Source organism: Malaclemys terrapin, chromosome 2 (genome assembly GCF_027887155.1).
Source record: "Malaclemys terrapin pileata isolate rMalTer1 chromosome 2, rMalTer1.hap1, whole genome shotgun sequence".
In the NCBI taxonomy this organism is placed as follows: Eukaryota; Metazoa; Chordata; order Testudines; family Emydidae; genus Malaclemys; species Malaclemys terrapin.
In genome coordinates this window covers 143,586,400-143,599,922 of record NC_071506.1, presented here as the reverse complement: position 1 = coordinate 143,599,922, position 13,523 = coordinate 143,586,400, and the positions used below count along the sequence as shown (strand labels likewise).

Genomic DNA, 13,523 nt, shown 5'->3' with positions numbered 1-13,523 from the left:
GAAAGATTGGGGGCTCAACCATTTTCATGGCATGGACCACATCTGAGACACCTCTCCTCCCTTTGGCCATTCCACAACGTCCCTAGGCAATTGCTTACATGGAGAACAGTGAAGTATGCAGTGTGTTTTTTAGCTGTCTTAATGACATTTTAGCAGCCAGAAAGGAGGAGAGCCAGCAACAGGTGAGCAGCCAGCTCTCAGCAGATTACACTCTGGGAACCTCTGCAGCAGAAAATGTGGAGCATAAACCCCCAGTGTGAACTGTGAAGGCTAAGTTCACAGCTGTCTCGGTGAGAAAGGAAGCAGCGCACTTCCATATACGAGATCTAGGCAGGACTGGATCTGACCAACGTGCTACTGAAACTTACTGGCTTATGGAATGAGATTTTCAGGCAGAGAAAACTTTCAGGCACACCAGATTTACCCATCCACTCATACTCCTGATCAGAGAGACCACACCTCCCTCAGCCCATCTCTTCTAATCACTCATGAGCTTGCTGAACTACTCCACGTGATTGCCTGGTCATTTCAGAGCTAGAGGGTGGATTCCACTATCTTTTACTTACGTAAGATCAAGGAACAGCAGTGTACGTTGGCTTGTGAGAGAGGTCAGAGCCTGAATGATTACATGAACACAGATAGATGCAGGCTCAGGACGGTCCATTCCATGCAACTCTTTTCAGGTTTGCTCTAACATGCTTCTCCAAAAGGGCATTTGCTGGGAGCTGGACTGGGAATAGGAGCTGCTCTACAATTTGACAACCCAGAGGGGATGTGTAGGACAGCATAAAATGCTTACACCAGATTAAGCAGGTAAAGCCAGGCCTGGATATAACAACTATCAGGGAGCTATCAAGAAGTTACAGTGGGGAGGAAAGGGTGCTGGGGGGGAAGGGGGGGAGCGGAGGAGAGAAGAACTGGTTCAATGTCTGAGTACCCAAGTTAAAGCAGGGGAAGGAAGGCAGCAGTTTGAAAAGGGGAGGAAGGTTTGGGCGCCTCTGGTTACAAATAATCTTGTATGCTGCCCAGTGATCACAAAAGCAACACAGAAGATCAATCTGGGTTTGGGACATCATCTGCTTGTTGAACCTCTTGGAGCTCGATTTTGAAGAGGAAGGCGCAACAGGGCCACAAGCACCACTGATGAATGCGCCCAACAACCCATCCAGGGGCATAAACAGGCTGGGTGGCTGGCTCACTTGCTGTACCTTAATTTCAATGTGTGTTCTCCCCCACCCCCACCCCCCGGCATCTAGCCTAGGGTGGAATCTCCTGCGAAGACTCAAGACACACCTTGGGTTTTAACAGCTAACATGGCTCTCTTTGTATCACTGTCCATCAGATCCATTACTGGCAGCAGGGAGTTAGGATGGAATTTTCAAAGGAAAATAAGGAAGTTCAGCGCCCACATCCCACTAACGTCCCAGAGAAACTGGGTGCTTAAGTCTTTCTGGAGATCCCAACCCCAAACTTCTTCTCACACAGGCTTCAATACCCGTACACATTTCTCAGCATAAATGGGGTCACGTTGTTTAAGTCAAAAGGAGTTTCTGAAAGAGCAGCGATAATAGCAAATTGCTAAATAAAAGCCATTTGAAAAGCAAGAGATCAGTTTCGGAAACTGGCTCTGTGCTACTCCCTCTTAATTACAGCATACACCCAACAGTATCTTGTACCCAAGCTATTAGTTGCAGAACTTGTACTAAAGCTGATCTCCATGGATTTCACTGCACGGACGTTGAAAGCAGATCGTGTCACCAGGACAAATAAAATCACCGAGTAATTAACCATTCTGCTTGTTAACTGCAGCCTAAGTGTCAAGAAACCATTTTAACATAAAACCGAGCAGGATTTGCTTAGAAATTAGCTTTATATGTGATAAACAGGCTCCTGCAGATCCCAGGCCAGTGACCAGAATATTTGTACTTGTCTTGCTGATGACTCAGTTTGCAAAGATCAAGTTGTAAGAAGGCCTAGGTGTTCCTCCTCCCTCTAATGATCCCTGAGCTACCAGCCAGTGAACAGCATAGGCAGAGAGGTCTGCTAAGTGCCCCCCGAGTGACAAGAGTAACTGTACATGATCTCCTGATACTAGTATAGCATTTCCCCACAGTCAAAGCACTTTACCAACAGTATATAGGTCGCAGCAGTCCTGAATGCCAGGCAAGTATTCCCTCTAGATGAGGAAATGGAGGCATAGCTGTCTTTGCCTAAGGCCATGGGGATACCAGTGCTGAAATTGGGATTTAGATGAATGATAACACTAAATCTGAAGGATTCAGTTTCTCAGTCCTACATCATCCTCTCATGTAAGGCATACATAGGGAAAGGCCTTAAACCAAGAGACACACAGACCCCTATTCTCCTCTCTTCTCCTCTCCCCCACTCACTTCAGTGATTCATACCGCTGTAAGTGAGATCAGAATGAGGCTCACAGATTCTCACTCCTGGAAGAGAGGAGGAGGAGTGAGGGATACCTCAGTAAAAACAGAGGTGGCCAGTACGCAGCCGACAGGTTACACGGCCAGACATGGCCCACGGTGCTCAGCGGTTGCCCTCAATTTTATTCTAGAGGTTAAAAGTCCAGCTGTGTAATGAGACTGGACTGCTCTGATCAAAGTGGTATAATGCACTCTGGGTCCTGTAATCCCCACAGTTCTACATCCCTACACTCCTGGGCTTGTGGCAAGATGCCAGCCTGGCTCTTGATTAGGCAGCTGTGGATGCCCTGGAATAGCAGAGCAAGGCAACCTCTTTACTTGTCCCTAGATTACATCATGCGCCAACATCCATCCAACCTGAATCTCAGTTTTCAATACAATGATTTTGTGAATTATTCTGGTTTTTAGTGCCTCTCCTCTGTTTATAGCAGAGAAGTCTGAAGAAGGGGAAATTATTGCTTTCTGACTGTGCTCTTCGGCATCTGAAAAACATCTGGTTTTGTCCTATTTCTTATGAAGCAACTTTGTTTACTTGCTTGGGCAGTGGCAGCCCAAAGGGGTGGGGCTAATTAGGGAACAGTGAGTAAACGAAGCTGCATAGCTGGCAGATCAGTTGTATCTTTTTGTCAGTCACCACTTTTTTTTTTTTTTTTTAAGCTTTAAAAACACGGACTGCACAACAGCTTTTTAGCTTGCCTTTTCAAAATCTAATACAATAGGCCAGGGCTGTGTGTTAATTTGCACCTCTTCAAACCCACTGGTTTCAGATTGAACTCAGCAGCCACATATGGCTTTTAGGATGGCAAAGATCTGAACTAGTTTGGCTATGGTGCCACATCAGAACAAAATCCTCATCAATCCAGACGCATTTTCCTGGCTCTGGAGATTGTCACCAGTTAAAAAAGGAAATCCCAGCAACACACTGCCTACCAATGATGTAGGATTTTGCAGCTGGGTTTGACTCAGTCTCGCATATAAAAGTTGTATCTAATGGGATTCCAAGTGCTCCAGAGAAGGTCAGGTCAGCACTTGCAGTACAAATATATGTACTGGATGTGTCCTCTGCTGTACCTGCCTATGGCATTGTCACTAATATTTTCCTATGGGAGCTCTCATCACAAATGAGAGAGTTTGTTTCCAAGCTAGTATTGCTGAGTTTTGTTTTCCTATTAACTCATCTGCTGCAAAAGGCCCTCCACTGGGCATCAGGCCTGCTTCTCTGAAGTCTGCAATGATTTATCTATTTTGGTAGAACAGATCACACCCCTAGCCAAAAGTTAAATCCGTACAAGAACTGTGCATAGCCCAGCTCCTTGAGACTTTTGTTCTGGGGAGAGCTTTCAGATAGTCATAATTAAACAAAATCCACGGTGTAGATGGGATGGTCTAGATGTACTTAAACCTGCCTCAGTGCTGGGGATGGACTAGAGGACTTCTTGGAGAGCCGGAAGGGACCTCATTTCTATGATTCATCTCAACAAATGAGATGGAACTGCCCCACCAAAGCCGTTACGATGTTCATTCTGACTCTTCTCTTGCTCCCATTTGTAACTTCACACTGATGTTGGTGTGATTAGTGCCTTGTATTCAGCATTATGACTTCATGGCAGGGTCAGACACAATCCACACTGCCCTGCCAAAGGAAAAAGCAGCACAGAGAAACGCTATGCCAGATTATCTCCTATACTGTCAGCACCAGAGAATGGAGGGAGCATTAGGTAACCAGTTACAGCTCCCAGACCCTCCAGCACCATCACCACCTGGAACCGCCAATAAGCAGCTCTAAGTTGCACCACAGAGGTCGGGTCCTTAACGGAACCCACAGCCTGCACCAGTGAAGGAACCAACATAGTGAGCTCTGGCATGCTCCTTCCCTCCTCACTACACTGATGGTGGGCCAGGTGCAGACGGGGCTCAGATCAAGCACATCTGAGCCAGCAGAGAGCCCCCCTATACTAGAGGAAATTTCTGCCGGTCAGTTGCAGCCCATTCCCAGCTGCCTTGCACTGCCTGAGCAGCCACATTTGATCTCAATACAGCATTTGGCCCACACACCAAGTAATGCACAGTATATTTCCCCACTCCACAGCCCTCTGGTTAGAGCTAGTGTCAAAGTCTCTCTGTAGAAAGGAATCCTAGACATTTGCTTTGTAGATTTAGTTTCCTCCCTTGCACCGCTAAATCCTTCACAAGTCTCCCTAGGTTACTCTTCACCACTCTGGTTTTAATCTCTTCTAAAGAGAGCTGAACTGAAATTCTTGCCAGGTTAAGCACTTGGGGCCAGATGCTCATTTAGGTCTGGCCTACCCACAGATTTTGTACTGGTATAAACTAGGTTGGTTTGGGATTCATTTTTTTTAAACTGATCTAGTTATACAAGTAAAATCCCTAGCATAGTTGCATATTTGTGCGTATTGTGTTTTAACTACTTAACTATATTGGCATAGTTAAAACAGTACATCTTGTGTGTTTAGATAAGGCCTTTGGCTCCTAAATGAAGGGAACCAGTTTTCAAACACATGCCAGTTTAGCTGCTGGGCACAGCGGTCTTCTGAAAGTCTGTTCCCTCAAGCATAACTAGACTATACCTGTTAGTAAGACTATTTCTTCCTTTGGAGTCTTAGCCGATGCACATCTGCTCACAGCTAAGCCAGCTAATTTCATTTAGAACTTCCTGACAGATTAGATTCCTCCACAATGAGTTTTAACTGCAGCAGGGACACTCAGACAAAGTTCTACAACATTCTTATTGGCTTCTTATCTTGTTCTTCAACAATGTTAGGATTTTACTCTTGACACAGATTTTGACAGAATGCAGGAACTCTTCAGCAGACATCTGTGTTAGTGCTTACTTTTCTCTTGTGTTTGTTGACCCATCAGGTGTTCCTACAGCCTTTCCACTGTCCACAGCACTGCTCCTGCTTTTAGATCTTGTAATGCCCATTTGGGCAAGACATCCAGTTTTAAATTCTTTTTATTTAATGAAGCAAACACTCTGATCCTGGTGAGGACTGTGCCAGAGCAGAACAACCTGTGTTTAACCGGATGCTCAGATGTACTGCTGTACTTCTCATATCAGGGATCTTTCCACACATGGCTGAATTTTACAGCCATCTTCTACTTAATGACAAGTTCCCTTTCAAATTCATGTATCAACCGTTTCCTTGACAGGATGAGAAAAATGCTGTAAATAGTAACCCTGCTAATGTTGAAAATCCTGTGCAGCTTTTTACATTGATCTTAGTAAAGATTGGGAAAAAGATGTTAAGATCAAGATTTCAAAAGTAACTGGTGACTTTGGGTGTTATGTTTAGAAAACATGTTAATACATCCCCAAGTCTAGTCAGAGTCTAGAATCAGCAGATAGCCTACACACCACTTAAAGTCTCAGGATATGTCTTAAACTGGTGCATACAGGTAGGTTTTGTGCTGGCCCTCAATTTCTCCCTTAATCGATTTCAGCCTGCTCCGCTCCAGCTCTATTCTAGCTCAGACATCATCAATAGAATGTTACTAAAGTTAAAATGTGTTTTCTGTCAGTACTGCAAAGCTGGTGAGCTGAGAATAAGAGCAGAATCCCAACAGAAAACACAGTTTTGCATCTAAAATGAATAGATTTGCTTGAACCTGTGAGGCAGAAACCTACTATGCCTTTAAACACAAGGCATTTTCCAGATTAGAACAGTACTGAGCTCAGTGTTAAATTTAATTTAGTTCTCAAGAAGTTTCTTCCTTTTAGTTCTGTGATATGGGGCCCAATTCTCACCTACACTAATGCCCCTTTAGGCCACTTTGGCAGCAAAAAGTCACCTCAGAGGGCAGAAACAGCCTCATGAGACCACTGAGCACATAGGCCTCCCCCTAGCTGGTGTTCAGCCTGGTATAAGGGTCTACACTGGCCCATCTCTCAGACATCCCCTCAGCTGTAGGGGGTGCATTGGAGTCATGGCCATAACACACTCACTATGACTATTCTTTGCTTTCCAGGGCTTACAAGAAGTAGATCTTAAAATTAAAGCAGCACAAGGCTGTTCTAATTTACATGAGGGACTGTGCAGGGTGCCACACAATCTCAGAATCCAGGGAGCACAAGATGTGGCTCAAAACCACCTTTACCCCCCTTGCTACCACAAACATGGGCAGAGGACTAGAATGAGAGCCACCAAATGATTTTAAATGCTCATCAGCTGTTTACAGTGATGCAGTTAGCAGACATCAGATTAAACATTCCTTTTCTTTCCTGGATCTGGACTCTTGAGAACTGACAGGCTAAGCCATCAACCTGAAGGGATTCCAGACACAGAACTAGCTCCACCCAGAGTTCACTGATCTTTGGGGCACAGACCCAGACAACTCTATTTAGATACACATTTTCTGGACATTGGGCTGAGATTGCGAAAGGTTTTCCCGTATTTGATGAATATGGATGTCTGAAAGCAAGTCCCTCATTACTGCTCCCTGACGGAGTCAGCACCAGCTAAGACTGTTTGTTTTAAAGTTGTACTGGACTACAAGGGACTGAATGGCTAATGATAAACCCGAATACAAAATTGGACCCAAATGTCAAGAGCTCTAGGAACAATAAATGATCGTAGACAGGATTACCTGACCTTCATAGCTACAATGCAACTACTGCTTCAATAATCCTATACGCTTCAGCCAAGCCAAACAAGTTGATTTTTTAAATTATTTTCCCTTGCACACTCCTGAATAGATTCCAGCAGCATGTTCCTGTTCCTATACTGGTAGCTGGACAAGACATCATCAAATACATTTACATGCACAATATATTCTGATCAGGTGTTTCACCCATGTCAGGGTTAGTGGTCATTACTCTTGCTCTAGTCTAAGTTAGAAGCATGCTGCTTAGGAGAGCTTACAGAATCAGGTTTATAAACCCTTGGAAAGCACCAGCAAGTTGAGAGAGAGCTCAGCCACCATAATCTAGACTAGAAGAATGGCAGCATACTACAGAGATCAAAATTAGAGACTGTTATGAGGTACTGGAATTTCAGCACCTTTGGGACAGAATTTCAAGTACTGAACAACACACACAGTCATCTGTGCAACATACATGCATCTTCCAACCAAAAGCACTGTATTTTCGACCTCTCTACTTAATATGGGAAGACATTCCAAAGCTTCCTTGTCATGATCACTAGCAGACAATTATTGGTCAGAGTTGAAACTGTGCATTCAACTTGTTTTAAAGTTCCACAGCAAGCCAAGGAACTAAGGAATGCAACAGCATTGTCACAAAATTAACACCATGACATATGACTGTGGGTAATTCAAGAGAGATTTCTTTTTGACTGCACTATTCTTGTATGGAGAATACCAACAAAGCTCCTGTCTTCTCCAACCTGCTGAGGGCTACCACCATGGCCCCCAGAAGCAGTAGCAGCCTGTTGGCGAGAAAGCAGCAATGCGCTTTGAGGATTCCAGTAGCAAAGGATGCTAAGGAAAGGAAGCATGAACACCTATCTCCATGATACCTGTCTCCCCCTATCACTTTACATTTCCACAGAAATGCAATTGTTTGCACCAGTGGACTAGTCAGTCCACTCACAACTGCAATGTGAAATGAACAAACGTTGATAGGAGACGAGAGATAACATGGCTCCTAGATCTACCACATGGTACAATACACATCCACTAGGATAACTAGAAGGAGTAGTAGAACTGGTGCGCTGCTGCTAGTCTGGTGAAGCCAATGTTTCACCAGATACAAATTTAGAACGTGATCATTACTAAGGAAACTTAAGACCTCTCTTCCTGGTGAAGCGCTCTATCTACAACAAAGCTGTGAAAGTGAGAGAGGAGCGCAAGCAATGCGGCACTAACTGCTCTCAAAGCCCTCACCCAGTTTGTCTGAGGATGTGATAATATCAGCTGGAACGCACGAGTCCAGATCTGCATCCAAGATTCCCAGTGGGTCGAGCTGTGCTACATGATGCCCTCGAATCTATGAAATGGGCCAGGAATGGAAAGGAAAGTGGATACCAAAAGGAGGGGGGGGGAAGGAAAGGGAAGGGATAAAAAAAGTTAAATTACATTCGAATTAATTTGCAGAGTAATTCTCACCGACGTTTGGAGAAACAGTTACTGGTGCATCATCAAAATTTACACAACTAATGCCGAGAGGATCAAGCTTTGCAATGTGGTGACCCCTGACCTGGAAGCAACAACACAGATCAGTTATTAAACAAGTTCATTAAAAGAGACATACATATTTTCACATTCCACCACATTCCACCCTTTCTGCAAAGCCACTGTACAAAAGGGATCCACTGCATGTAATAATGTATAAAGAAGTTGTCCATAAACATCACAACTTTTGTTTAAGAGCAACATGGAGTATACACCATATACAAAGTTTATCAGCATGACCCCAGAACTTCCCTCCACCGCTCCGCTCCGTTCCCCTCCTGCTCCCCCCGAGTTAGCCATTATTAACTCCATTTTACAGTTCAAAGGAAGCTGTGGAGGGGAGATTACTTAGACTGTAAGCGCTTTGGGGAAGGGATTATGTCTTCATGTTCTGCAGAAGGACTTTTGAACTCTGTCAGATAATTTCTGAAAGCATTTCCTAAATAACAGGTCAAGGGATTCACAAGCATGACCTGAACACATGCCTAAGAGAAACATTATTAATAGCCTCCTGGTTCCCATCAGATTCTAGGGTTCCCTTTCAACCCACAGTAGCAAGGAGACAAGAAAGTAGATTTATTGTATGTTGTGTGGTTTGGTAAATTGTTCTTATTTTGTTTCTGCTTGGATCACTAGGATGTCCTGGTTTCATATTTAAACAACATTTACAGTGTGAAGTTTCTCAGCTCAAAACCAGATAGCAGCCCAGAAGGCTCACATGGTTATGAATGCAGCAAAACACCTTCTCTACAGTGAAGAAATTTATAACACTGGGGGTCAAATTCAATATAGGGAAAGCAAAGATTTTCTTCTCCGCTGAAAGATTCTCGGAGATCAGAGAAGTGATCCCAAAGCAAAGAGTAGACCTACCACCACCTTGGATCTGTACAGGAGAGGCACTTGTTATCATACAAGTTTCCAGAATTTAAGAACTCAACCATGACTATTTCCTGTAAGCACCATAGTACGTTAAGAGTCAGCTCCCAGGTTAATAATCCCAGTGGTCAGACCAATGCCAAGTTGGCTGGCAGGCTTAAATGTGAATGACTAGTTAGTGCAGAGAATATAGTCCTGTTGCATTGCAACAATAATTCAAAAGAGAAGGAGTTGCGGGTTGGATTGGGAACACAAGAACAGTTGGCAATGCTCCAAGACTGAAGTTGGGCAGATACATCAGTTCAATTTCATAAATGGTTGACTGAACCAAGGAAGAAGACTTAAACCACTCAACAAGTTTAAGCACAAGAATAGCAAAGTGCTTCCAGCACAGAGGATGCTCCTAAGAGGAGTCTCAAATAGTTTAGTCTTTTTCATTCTAGCGTAGCCCTCCCCTTACCACTGACACCAAGTTCCAAACTAAGCAGGATGTTACCCATCAAAGGCCAATATTACAAGTCAGGTTCGGAGCTCATCTTTCTAAAGAGCTTTAGGCTGTTAAGGAATAAGTACGGGCACCCAGAAACCGCAGCGAGGAGCACGGTATAGACACCCAAACAGAGAGAATTCTAAAGGCTGTGCAGACATTGGTTTGATAAAGGATGTTTCTCAGACCATTTCTGGTCTATTACAGACTTTGGGCTGTTTTCTGCTTGTGTGAATTGTTGTTAGGTATTCTTCAGAAACAGCTTCGGGAGTTCTGCTTCTGATATCAGAAAAGCTTGGGAAGATATCACTCAAACTCAGGAAAGTGTTGCTGAGGGTTCTGATCTGGATATTGCTCACACGTGCAGAGACACCCAACCCCACAATGAGAGATGTTATGCCAGATCAGAATTTAGTTTTTTTGAATAAGTCTCATGCCAAACAGTTTCCTGCTGATGAGTTATGAGTTCTTCCCTCAGAAACCACTGGGGTCATTCCCACCAACTGCTTGCTCAGCTGCCGAAACTTTGAGTCAATAACTTCTATTTTCAGTATCTATAGTTTTATCCTCCAGCTAGGAGGCTGTTGTCCAGAAGCTGCAGATGGGTGTATCTAACAGTTTGGGCCTTAAAACACTGCTGTTCTTTATTCCACTGGTGTCAGCTGATTTTGAAACAGACTGCTGTTTCAGTTAGGGGGCCTGGAGAGACAGTTTGATTTCTGAAAGCTTACTACAAGTTGAAGGCAGTATGTTGCCTGATCTTGGTGACCAGGCCTCTAGATTTTGCAGACATTTTGACTCCCTTCCTGATCAGCTTCCATTCTGAGCTGCAAGTTAGGATATCATATCTGCAGCGCCCACTCGAGTGTGGACCCAGTTATACAAATATAACAATACCTTACAGTGGTATAGCTTATTTCCTTTCCTGAATATAACTGGGGTGTGGTACCGCTTTAGCTATATTGGCATAGTTATTGGTACAACTTGGATGTATAGACAAGGTCTTAGTACTGTAAATGATCCCAGAGAGGTTTAGGAAGTGATTTCTGTGGTTTAATCCATTGAGAAGCCATAATTTAGTGCTTGAAATTAGGGGAACTCACTGAGAAAGCGCTGAGCACCTGCATCACGTGACCTCTCCAGAGTTATTGCTGATGAGTCCCCACACAGTCTTGGATTAGAATAAGAAAAATGTTCTCCTGCACCAGTCTGGGACCCACTCCCCACCCTTTGAACAGGCATGTGATAATCCATGAGGATTGTCCTGTAATTGAAACATGGAGAGATCCATTAGATCAACCAGTTCAGCTTCCCAAATCATGCATGTCAAGGGATCTGGGGTTCCAATGCTGGAAATCCTGTTCTTTGGTAACGGTGAACAGAGAAGGGTCAGCTTGCCTGGTTATGGCTGTCAAACAGCTCAGAACTCAGAGCACCAGGAGATGGATTTGATAGTTGTCTGGTTTCTAACCCAAATCCCAAATCCCTGAATGTGTGGGGGAACTGGAAGAAGTTAGTTTCCTTTTATCTCCTAGATTTAATACAAAGCAGCTCTGCAGTGCAAACATGCTGAACTGCGTAGGCAGCCATGAAAGCAGCAAGGTATGGAATGCCACCTGAGTGGGTGGCATATGACTATTTCCTTCATTATAATCATACAAAGGCAGATTGATTAATTTTTGTAATGGCTGGTAGGGGCTTGTTTTGAGGCAGGAAAACAGACGCATAACTACCGGTATGATTAGAAAGTAAAAGGCAGTTACCTTTTCCGTAACTGGTGTCTTCGAGATTTGTTGCTCATGTCTATTCCACGGTAGGTCTGCATGCTCGCCAAGTACACCGGTGCCAGAAGTTTTTCCCCTAGCAGTACCCGTGCGGGGGGGGGGGGGGGGGGGGGGGAGGAGGGAGAGCACCCCCCCGCAAACCCTGGAGTGGCTCCTGCCTGGTGCAGTATAAGGGGAGCTGCGCGTTCCCCCCCACCCTCAGTTCCTTCTTGCCAGACAACTCCAGCAGCGGGGAAGGAGGGTGGGATGTGGAATAGACATGAGCAACACATCTCGAAGAACCCCAGTTACGGAAAAGGTAACTGCCTTTTCTTCTTTGAGTGATTGCTCAGGTATATTCTACAGTAGGTGATTCCAAGCTGTATCTGCTGGAGGTGGGTAGGAGTTCACAAGTTCTCGGGATGGAGTACCGCGCCCTGCCGAACCCAGCGTCATCCCTGGTTTGGGAGACTATCGCATAGTGTGAGGTAAAAGTGTGAACCAAAGACCACGTTGTGGCCCGACAAATGTCCTGAATAGGGATGTGGGCCACGAAGGCAGCCGACGAGGCCTGTGCCCACGTCGAGTGTGCCCTAACAAAAGGCAGCGGGGGAACACCCGCCAACTCATAACAGGAGCGGATGCATGAAGTGATCAAGTTGCCTAGCCGTTGAGTAGAAATCGGCTGGGCTCTCGTGCGCTCAGCTGAGGCAACAGCTGCAAGGACCTTCTGAATGGCTTGGTTCGCTCGAGGTAGAAAGCCAGAGCCCGCCTCACATCGAGCGTGTGGAGGTGGCGTTCCTCATTAGTCGCGTGGGGTTTGGGGCAAAGAACTGGTAGAAAAATGTCCTGACCCATGTGGTAGGCGGAGACCACCTTCGGGAGGAACGCGGGGTGTGGCCCGAGCCGGACCTTGTCCTTATGAAACAGTACACGGCAGCTCTGAGGTCAGGGCCCTGAGTGCCGAGATCCGCCTGACCGACGTGATAGCAACCAGGAAGGCCACGTTCCAGGAGAGGTGAGACCAGGAACACGTGGCCAGTGGCTCAAACGGGGGGGCCCCCTAAGCCGAGCAAGCACCAGATTCAGGTCCCATTGCGGGACCAGGGGCTTAGAATATGGGTAAAGCCGGTCCAAACCCTTAAGGAACTGGCCGGTCACAGCATAGGAGAACACCGTGTGTCCTTGCACTGGGGGATGGAAAGCCAATATGGTTGCCAGATGCACCCTGACTGACAAGAGCACCAGGCCCTGGGCCCTCAGGCGGAGGAGGTAATCGAGGGTAAACTGGATCAGGACGGCCGTCGGGGATACACCTTGGTCTATCACCCACCTAGCAAAACGAGACGACTTTGCCATGTAGGAGCAGTGAGCGGAGGGCCATCTACTCTCAAGGAGGACGTGCTTGACCAGAGCTGAGCATGTCCTCTCCTCACCACCTAGCCACTCAGCTGCCACACGGTGAGATGAAGAGCTTCCAGGTTGGGGTGGAGGAGACAGCCCCGGTCCCGAGAGAGCAGGTCCGGGCAGAGTGGCAACGGCCACGGCAGAGCCACCGCAAGGCCCAAGAGGGTCCCGTACCAGTGCTGCCTGGGCCATGCCAGGGCAATGAGGAGGACCCTGGCCTTGTCCGTCTTTATTTTCTCTAGGACCCTGCTAATCAGCGGGAACGGGGGCAGGGGAGGGGGAGGGGAAAGGCATATAGGAGTTGGCCAGACCAGGGCAGCATAAAGGCATCAGAGATAGCGCCCCTCCCCAGGTCCCCCGGAGCAGAACTGGGGGAATCGTCGGTTCTGTGGGGTCGCA

At 46.0% G+C, this 13,523-nt stretch overlaps 1 protein-coding gene across 5 annotated transcripts in view; it reads right to left on the bottom strand.

The window, feature by feature from the left end:
• The window catches only part of OGDH (oxoglutarate dehydrogenase), a 108,100-nt gene that overhangs the window by 46,244 nt on the left and 48,333 nt on the right, over positions 1 to 13,523 (bottom strand). For 3 of the 5 annotated variants that reach the window (XM_054017759.1, XM_054017761.1, XM_054017763.1), the window contains one exon: positions 8,304 to 8,406. In XM_054017759.1, the coding sequence (XP_053873734.1) occupies positions 8,304 to 8,406 (103 nt within the window). Of the gene's footprint in view, positions 1 to 8,303; positions 8,407 to 8,525; positions 8,617 to 13,523 lie in introns of all 5 variants that reach the window. The other 2 variants (XM_054017760.1, XM_054017762.1) reach the window with 1 other exon arrangement.